At 41.3% G+C, this 10,000-nt stretch overlaps 1 protein-coding gene and 1 long non-coding RNA gene across 2 annotated transcripts in view; both read left to right on the top strand.

Annotated features, from left to right (window-relative positions):
- LOC138032264 (uncharacterized) overlaps window positions 1–9,297 on the top strand; it is an 11,686-nt gene extending 2,389 nt beyond the window's left edge. The window contains exons 2-3 of the long non-coding RNA XR_011128316.1: window positions 7,448–7,499; window positions 8,162–9,297. This is a non-coding gene — a long non-coding RNA (uncharacterized lncRNA). The remainder of the gene's footprint in view (window positions 1–7,447; window positions 7,500–8,161) is intronic.
- Window positions 423–4,469, top strand: LOC138033344 (uncharacterized). Its single transcript, XM_068881092.1, has 2 exons — window positions 423–1,579; window positions 3,237–4,469. Exon 1 carries the CDS (start codon window positions 423–425, stop codon window positions 1,548–1,550), a length of 1,128 nt encoding a protein of 375 aa, XP_068737193.1. The 3' UTR covers window positions 1,551–1,579; window positions 3,237–4,469.
- Window positions 9,298–10,000: the final 703 nt, after the last annotated feature.

Here is a 10,000-nt window from a genome sequence, read left to right as displayed (position 1 = left end):
TCTTGCTTCCACGAAAAACAGCCTCAACGAACTGGACAGTTCCGTCAACTCCATGTTTTCAAGAGTCTTTTGGAACCTCTTTTCTTTTTTCCACGATAAAAATTGGACGAAAACTATATATCGTGGTAGCTTGGTAAATAGACTCTGTCACAAAAATGTAATTAACCTTTAGTTTGTTTATGCTAAAAATTCTACCTTGTCATCAGTCTACGTCACTACGGAGTCACATGAGAAGCGCATGCGCGTTGCCGAACAGTGTGCTTTGGACTGTGCTTTGCGTTTCGCTGACAGTATCACGTTGTGCGTCATTTCAATTCTAAATCTTTATAATCTACGCCATCGCCGGGGTTCCCACCTTTGACATACCTGGAAAAGAAGGTAAGTGTAAATTCTAAACTTACCAGATTTTTCTTCTGACACAAATGTCTGATGAAAACACAGCAACGTCGGGTGATGTGCACGGCACCTCCGACAGTTCTCCAAGAACGGTAGATTTACCTAACCTCTCTCACCGAGCTCTTGCGTTATCGCTAGATAATATAAACAACAACATGGGTAAAATGGCTAGTCTTTTAGCTAAACTGTGTGAAAAGCCAGCCCCTGACGAACGCCGACAGGGCTTAAAGAGGCAGTCAACATCCGCTGTATCGGATAATTCAGACTCTGAGCCTAAAGAAACCTCTTACAAGTCGGGCAAACGACGGCGTTATCTTAGTCCCTCGGATGATAATATTAGTCTTCACGCTAGTGATGATCTGGACGAAGCAGATGATATTCAAATGCTCACCGAGTGCTCAAAGGCCACCGGCCAAAAAGAGCGGGAAATCCCCGCCAAGGAGACACAGTTTCTCCAAGACTTTGCAAGCAGCCTTGACGAGGATGACGCCACCGGCAACAAAATCCAGCAAGAGCTGGCTGATATTGCTCTAAAACGATGGGGCAAGAAGCTGTCTTCTGACAAAATTAAAAATTTCTCGGACAAATATAAACAGCCTCAGAACTGTCCTGACATAAAGAGTATAAAAGTCAACCCCGAGATCTGGAGTCAATTAAATGCCAAGAAAAAGAAAACCGACTTGAAGATCTCAAATTTGCAGCAGGTTATTCGCAAAATTACTTTTGCGACGTTACAAACGACCAATGTGCTCATTCAAAATCCCAATGGTCTAGAAAACAACAAAATAATGGCTAAACAAGTTGATACAATTGCAATGCTGGGGCATGTCAATACACAGTTAACCCAGCTGCGAAGAGATGAAATCAAACCATCATTGAAAGCGGAGTACTCTGCTATTTGCTCAGCTGAAGTGCCCATCACTAGCCCGTACCTCTTCGGGGACGACTTGGCCAAGCAATTGCGAGATGCCAAAGAAGCGAGCAGAATTAGCCATTCCTTTGCATCCTCATCTAAGAGTGGTCCCTTTAAAGGGAAACAGCAAACCTTTAACAAATATGACCATTCCTCCCAAGGCCCTAAAAGAGATTTTTTGTGGAAAAGCAAACACCGGCACTACAAAAAGAAAAAACCGCCAATCACCGACTGGAAATAATGGAACAACTGCTTCAAATAAAGGACAGGGTAAGTGTCTTTGGAAGTTTCCTGCCCCATCTAGTGAATTATCTACAAATGTTATGTCATACATTTAAGGCTGGGCAGGTGGCTGCTCATTTTGCAGCTTGGAGGACTCTCTCTAGTGACAAACTCATCTTATCTGATGTTTTGGGAGCAGCTATTGAGTGTACTGCCATCCCTGTTCAACACAAATTGCCTAATCAAATCTTTTCAGACCATGAATATCACATTGTTCGTCAAGAAGTGCATAAGTTGCTTGAGAAATGTGTCGTCACCAAGAAGGATGGAACCCATCGACTTATACTAAATCTCAAGAGATTTAATGAGTCAGTGAGCCATTATCATTTTAAAATGGATTCGCTTTCTACCATAACGAAACTAGTTACCCAAAATTGTTATATGGCGGCTGTTGACATGAAGGACGCCTATTACTCTATCCCCATTCGACCTTCAGATCGAAAATTTTTACGGTTTATCTGGGAGGGAGAGTTATATGAATTTACCTGCCTTCCTAATGGATTATCATGTGCTCCCCGTCTATTTACTAAAATTCTTAAGCCTCCTCTGTCTACGCTGCACAAACAAGGACACATAGTTGTGGCACATCTTGATGACCTTTACCTACAAGGGCAAACCTATGAGAAATGTGTTCAAAATGTTATAGACACTACTGTCCTGCTTGATAAATTAGGTTTGGTTGTGCATCCAGAAAAGTCCACCCTAATACCCACACAAGTGCTTACTATCCTGGGGTTTGTAATAAATTCAGTGGCAATGACAATACAACTGACCAGGGAGAAAGCCACCAGTTTACAAAATGTCTCTACTGAGTTACTAGCAAATCCTTTACCTTCTAATCTATTAGGGAAGTGGCTAGTGTCATTGGGGAAATAGTTTCTAGCTTCCCTGGGGTAATGCATGGCACTCTTTATTACCGACACCTGGAAAAAGATAAATCCCAAGCCCTTTTGAGATCAAAGGGTGATTTTGATGACTCCATGTCTTTGTCCTCTCATGCTAAGTCTGAATTACATTGGTGGATTCAACATGTGGGAAATGCGTGTAATGTAATCAACCACCCATAACCCCAGCACCAAATAACAACAGATGCTTCCCTTATGGGCTGGGGGGCAAAATTTTCAGGGGTGTCTTCAGGAGGCAATTGGTCCCATTCAGAATCTCAACAACACATCAACTATCTGGAAATGTTAGCCATTTTGTTGAGGCTCCAAACTTTTGCTAAAGATAAGACCAACACACATATCAGAATAATGTGTGATAACACTACAGCAGTGAATGTGATTAATCACATGGGAACAAGCCACTCAGTTTCCTGCAATTCTGTGGCTAAGAAGATCTGGGAATGGTGTATAGATCGTAAGATCTGGCTTAGTGCTGCACGCATTCCTGGAAAACAAAATCTTATTGCAGATTTTGAATCCCGCAGAAACCAAAGAGCATCTGAGTGGAAGCTTGACAAAGTATCATTAATTGGTGCTCTTGAGGTGCTAGACTTCAAACCTGATATAGATTTGTTTGCTTCTCGCATAAACCACCAGTTTCCACACTATGTGTCTTACAGACCAGATCCAGAGGCTATTGCCACCGATGCATTTAGCCTGAATTGGTCCAACCTTAAATTTTATGCTTTTCCTCCGTTTAGTGTTATTCCAACAGTGTTGAACAAGCTGACGACCGAGGGTGCACAGGGGATTTGCGTGCTCCCGGATTGGCCTACACAATCATGGTACCCCAGAGCTCTCCAACTACTCAAACAAGACCCAGTGTATCTAAAAGCCAGGAAAGACTTACTTCACCTGCAAAGCCATCCCAAGGAAAATCATCCGATCAGGTTAAACCTCCTCGTATGTCACTTATCAGGGAGGGACTAAACAAGTATGCTTTATCACTTGCAGCAAAGGATGTCCTTATGGCATCATGGAGGGACGGTACCTCTAAGCAATACCACACGTACCTTACCAAATGGAATCAGTACTGTGTGGACAAAAACATTGATGTTTTTCAGCCTGGGGTAACAAACGGCATTGAATTTCTCGTCTCTCTTTACAAATCAGGCTTAGGATACAGCGCTATAAACACAGCGTGTTCTGCGCTCTCTTCAATACTTGTTTTGGAAGACGGAGTAAAGTTTGGAGAGCACCCTTTAGTAACTCGTTGCATGAAAGGGATTTTTGAGTTAAAACCAGCTTTGCCCAAAGATACTGAAATCTGGGACGTTAGCTTATTTAAGAGCTGCTGCACCTCTGAGGTCCTTATCTCTTAAGCAGCTTACTCTAAATTTGACCATGCTACTCTGTCTCACTACGGGACAGCGTGGCCAGACCATACATAAGTTTGATGTTAACTACATCCAAGAAATGAGTGACCGTTACAGAGTAACTATTTGTGAGAAGCTGAAACAGAGTAAGCCTGGGCGACATCTAGCACCCATTGACTTATTCTCTTTCCGAAGTGACAAGAAACTTTGTGTAGTAGAACATCTTAAGGAATACTTGCAGCGTACGAAACAGTTGCGAGGGGAACACGCACAGGTACTGATAAGTTATGTTAAACCATTTAAACCTGTATCCAAAGATACCATTTCTCGATGGGTTAAGCAAGTGTTAGAGTCAGCAGGGATCGACATTAACAAATACTCTGCTCATAGCAGCAGAGCTGCATCAACATCCATCTGTAAGGCCAAAGGCCTAAGCCTAGCAGTGATTATGCAGAGCGCAGGATGGTCTAATTCCAGTACATTTGCAAAGTTTTATGACAAGCCTGTTGACACTGCCTCAGCTAATTTTGGTTCTATGCTGCTGAATTCAGACACACTCTGATATGTTTTACTGTACTTTTCTTTCTCGAGTTGGGAATAAACATTCCATTTACTGCTATGAGTTGTTCGTAATGCAGGACTTTGAAGTCTCATGTGACTCCGTAGTGACGTAGACTGATGACAAGGTAGAATTTTCAGATTAAACGAGACTTACCTGTAAGTTGAAGTTTGATTACGATTCTGTCTTGTCATCAGTCCGGAACGAAGAAGTCACATGCCCTCACATAACCCACCCTCCCATGTCCTTCGTTCCTTTTTCCTGCTCTACTCACGTTGAATACTGTTCGGCAACGCGCATGCGCTTCTCATGTGACTCCTTCGTTCCGGACTGATGACAAGTCAGAATCGTAATCAAACTTCAACTTACAGGTAAGTCTCGTTTAATCTGACAATTAAACAAAACTCAATTCAAAGACGTTGACAGCATATTTTGTGGACGTTTTCGTGTTGCCTGGTAAGGCATTGTCAACCAACTTGGTCATTTCTCCATCACTGGCTTCTGCAAAACGAAGTTTTTTGTCTTCCATGATCAATCAAAAGTTTAGCTTGAACGTTTGCTCGTTTCCTGGTTTTTCTTTCGGAGAAATAAAATCAGACGAAGGATATCAAATCGGACAGCGGATATCCTGTGATAACCATCGTCCGATTTGTATCAAATGATCAGTTTTATCCATGATAATATCACAATATCATGATAATATCACAATATCATGATAATATCAAAATGTTGATATGAATAAAGAACGAAGCAGCACACATTTGTGAATATTATGGTTTTGATTCTTAAATCTCAAAATGTCATGATCAAATATGAAAATATCACCGTGAGATGGCATACTAAAGATGAATCAAGTATCGTTTGATAATATCAAAATATCATGATATTTTGATATTCTGCAATCCCGCACCTTAGTGCCCGTCGATGCCACGATGGATGACGAATCTCCTTCTGCAGAGATAACAGTCAAAAACTTCTCCTGAGCACTTTACTAGGAATCTCATGTTGTTGCACTTTCACCCCCTGGATCTTAAGTTTATTTTCGCAAGAAAGATTTCCTGTCAGATCCAATTAGGCTGAACAGGGTAATCCTTACCTTGTCATTTTATGATTACCGTCGATGTGCCATAAGGCAAGCGACCACGGACTTGATAACGCCGTCTTTGTACAGTTCGAAGATTAAAAGCCCGTAGAAGTACTCCTGCGGGGTTAACTCTTCGCATTGCCTCGCGTATTTTGTGTTGCTAAATAGGTAACCCTCTTACCTGAAGAAAACCGGTCATCCACCTGTAGCCAGTATTAGGAAATTCTCTCAAAATAGAGAGCACGATGTTGTCCAGATCCTCTTCTTCTTTTTCCGAATGCGCAGATCTTGCCGCCGAACCAAACTCCGTCAATCGACGATGTACAGTGCGTGCACAAACTCCCAGTAGTCTTCCAATGTCGACTACACTAAAACATCGCTCCAAGAGAAATTCTCTTGGAATCAAATATCTGGGCCGACCTCGATCTCCCGGGAATAAATTTTAAGATGGAGGGCAACTCATCAATTCTTTAATACAGGGGATCACTCACTATCCGCCATGTTTTCTCGTGAACGCGCGAACAGAGGAACCTCTCTTCCTCTTTAGTCACCAGTGCCGACCGGAAAGGGTAAAAAAATGAAACAAAATTTGAAGCGTCATAAAATTTGAAGCCTCATAAAATTTCAAGCATCACAAAATTTGATGGGTCAAATAATTCGATGATCAAGATGCATCAAGAATCATTTGATGCATCAAGAATTTTTACGACAATTTAGTGTCCGCGTTAATTAAGATTTCATTCATAAATTTGGAGGTTACGAAAATGTAGTGTTCGCGTAAATTAACATTTCAATCATAAATTTGGAGGTTACGTAAATGTAGTATTCTCACTGCATACATAAGTAGCCCGTGGCACGGGAAGGTTTAACGCTGCCGGGCATGATGCCTTTCGGCCCTCGCTTCAAATAGCACGGTTTTAGCCGCTCCCTGGCCAGTTCCACGGAGTTCGGTGAAAGTGGCGTTTAAGTTTCTTTGAGCTGAACAACTGTCACTAGCTGTGTTTGCTATAGCTGACCACGAAGAACCGGCTTTGCCTCCACCGCCTGTTGCTTCGCTAGCAGCTCCGAATCCAGCAGCTCCTGCACCAGTTGTGGAGCCTTTAGACGTTCCCGTTCCTGCGGCAGAGCCCGAAGAAATTTTCGTAGTCACGTTGTCAATTTCACTTTGTGTGGGGTAGGTTTCGCTACCGCTTTTGTATCGTTTAGTTTGGTCGACTTGCGGAGGTTTTAGCCGTTTTCCGCGTGTATTTTGTTTTTCGGCTAGTTTTAGGTTTTATCGTCTCTTGGTTCATTATCCCGTTCCTTAGCTTTTGTTTTCCGTTTCATATCCCTTTTATTTGGGCTGTTTGTTCAGTTGTTGTGCATGCAAAGTTTCTTAGTCGAAGGCTTTTTTCGCTCGTTTGCGGTTGGATTTGAAAAAGATGCATAAAACTTTGCCTATAAGAAGTAAAATCACACGTGAGAATATTAAAAGCGATAAAAATGTGGAAACATTCACTGAGCGTTACAAAAGGTAAGTGATAAAAACTAAAAAAGGCTAGATAACAATAGGACAAAAAGCTTTACAAAAGAATACATGAAATACTTTTGTAAAGCATTTTGTCCTATTGTTATCTAGCCATTTTTAGTTTTTATCGCTTGCCTTTTGTAACGCTTAGTACATGTTTCCACATTTTTATCGCTTTTAATATTCTCACGTGTGATTTTACTTCTTATAGGCAAAGTTTTATTCATCTTTTTCAAACTTGAAAATGATCTCAGCGAGATCGAAAAGTCGAAAAATTTTACTCCTAGTCTTAAGATAGCTATTTAGATACATGTACTCCTCTGCGATATTGGTGTGGAACTGTGATGCAACATCCTGTCAGTGTGATTGCAACATTGTGCTGTCCTTCGCTATGACTGGTGCAATCACATGTATATATCGAGGAGTGATGTTTGATTTTGTTTCAGTCATAGATCAAGAGTCTGGAGAGTCTGTACAGACCAAGCTGTTAACGTTATTGTAAGTGTTATGGCGATGATAAAAGTTGAATTGTTATATAGCTGAATTTTTTCCACAACAGAGCGCGCTGTCATTAAAAACTTCGAGGTCGCATGACATCTAACAATAAAACTGTTTCCCGCCAAAAGTCTCTGAGCGGGCAACATTGAAAAATCTATGACGTCAGAGGGTAACATCGCTTAATGACTGGTCCCTCGGGAAACAAAATTAACTGTTTCCCTCAGGACCAGTCATTAAGTGTTTAGTATTCGCAGTTCTGATTGCATTCACCCGGTGCAATGTGACCCAGATGACCTTTTGAGCTTTCTGATTTTAAGCCCACGAAAGCCAGTCTCTAGGCGGGCAAGCTGTTAATAAGGAATGATCGTTAAAAAGGTTATCTTGCCTAAGAAATGACGACACAGTAACAAGATGCAAGCGAGTTGAAGCATACATTCACAACTTGTACTTGGAAAGAAGCCCTTGTGGCATGCCTGAAAGATGAAAGATGTCGGTTTTGTTTACCCCAGTTTAATTAAGCTGTTTAACTAATGTCTAGCTCGAGTGAAATGAATATAAGAAAAAGAAACCCAAACTAAGAGGGATAAACATATATAAATATCTGGTGTATTGTTTACTTTGAAACTCGTCGACTGGGTAACAGGAATTTTTTGGTGACACAGGCAAACAACTTCAACTTTAAAGATGGGTTCACATTGTTCAATACTGAACGATACTAAACACGACGTCTGGGTCACCCATGGAATCAACTGGGCAGCTCTCCAAGCTACGGTGGGTGTAGTCACCGCGTTGCTGACTGTGGGAATTGAAGTGGGAGGGGCACTTGCGGAAGGAGAAACCACATTTGCCGGTTTGACAGCCACTCAGTGGAATGCAGCAAGAGGGCTTTCCATCTCAGCTCTACAAAAAGCTTTGAACGACGGAGCAGAAGTTGAAAAACTTCAAAAGTTGAAAGAATTTGTGCTAATAAGGCCCGGTGACAAGTACACATGGTCAGGCTCTCTTTCTCTAACAATGACAGTGTATGTTATGAATGACAAGCTGCAGACTCAAGACCGAGGCTGTTTCACAGGGCCAACAGCTGGTTCTGAGAACGTTTATCCGATATCAAAATACTTTACAAATTTGGATGTCTAGAAAAAAACCGGGGACACTAAGCACTAAGTTTGTTGCAAAGTCGCTTGGATAAGCTCTTGGTAAAAGTACCAAGCATTTTCTTGTATCTTGAGTGACATACGAAATTTTAATAAATTGGATATCGATGTACTTCTGCGTCCTCGGCTGTCAAGTTTACGGAGATGACCTTTGATCGTTATTACTGAGAATCTTTGTTTCGTTTTCAGCGCACAGACATTAAGTAAGTTGAAGGATTCATTGTTCATTTTTATAGCAGCTTTGTTTAATTTCTCCTTCATGATTACAGAATTAGTTTCGTTCGAGATTAGCAGTACAAAGCATTGTTTATTTTTGTTCCCGCTACGTCAAGGTGTTAACTAAATTCCCTTTCCACGAGCTCTTAGTTTAGTTATTTGGAGTCGCTCATACTGTAAGGCACTACTTAAACGGAGTTCGGAGTTTTTCTCGAGCTAGGACACTAGTAATTCTTTTTCCTTTGGAGGCAAAATCCAATGTAAGTCACGCTTGTTGTGTCCTACTTTTTGTTCGTCCTTTTTTGCTCGATCTGTAGGTTTTTTTTGTTTCTCTTATTGCGAAATATTGTGTATGTCTTTAATTTTCACCGCAACTGCTGTATGACGTTCACCCGCCTTGATCTTAAATAAACGAGTTTGAATCGTGATGCCTGTCTCATACATCACGGTGGTTGACCTGGCAAACTCTGGTGCTCAACACCAGGTGTCTGCGGCACTAGCAACATGACAGTGAAAAATTGGATCTAACGTAAAGAAAAGATCGAAGGCAAGCCGTAACTTTAAAGAGTCGAGAGAGGAGCGGCCAACACATGAGCCAACCGGGAGAAAGGCTGGATGCCTAGCGAACACGAAAGACGTCAGCGTCGCACAACGCAGTAGATAGAAAACGCCACCAGGTCGCGATTTTAAACAAAAGGCTCCTTAAGGGCCCACAAAGGAATTTTTCGCGCGTTGCTAAGGAAGTGAAATGTTACTTCCGGTGACTGAAGTCATTATATCGTGAGCTGCGCACGCGTAAACGAAACTGACTTCCAGTTTGAGAAAAAGCTAAATTTACAGCGGTCTTTAAATTGAATTTTTTTTTAATATGGCACGTTTCACGGCCAAATACAGAATACAACTAAGCATTGATTTTTTGAAATCATCTTTTTTGAAAATGTTATGGGTATTTCAGTATCGTTTATCTCTTTAAAAGAACATTTTTCAAAATAAAAAGAAAACCATGCTTGGCTGGATGCAAAAACGAATACAAATTATCAAACCACTAACTAAATACCCGTGAAATTGTGTAGCATGTAGACAAATTTAGAGTTTTCTTTTATGATGACGTCATATTTAGGGTCATTGGGT

This window comes from Montipora capricornis, chromosome 14, assembly GCF_036669925.1.
Source record: "Montipora capricornis isolate CH-2021 chromosome 14, ASM3666992v2, whole genome shotgun sequence".
Classification (NCBI taxonomy): domain Eukaryota; kingdom Metazoa; phylum Cnidaria; class Anthozoa; order Scleractinia; family Acroporidae; genus Montipora; species Montipora capricornis.
This window is presented reverse-complemented; position numbering and strand designations above follow the sequence as displayed.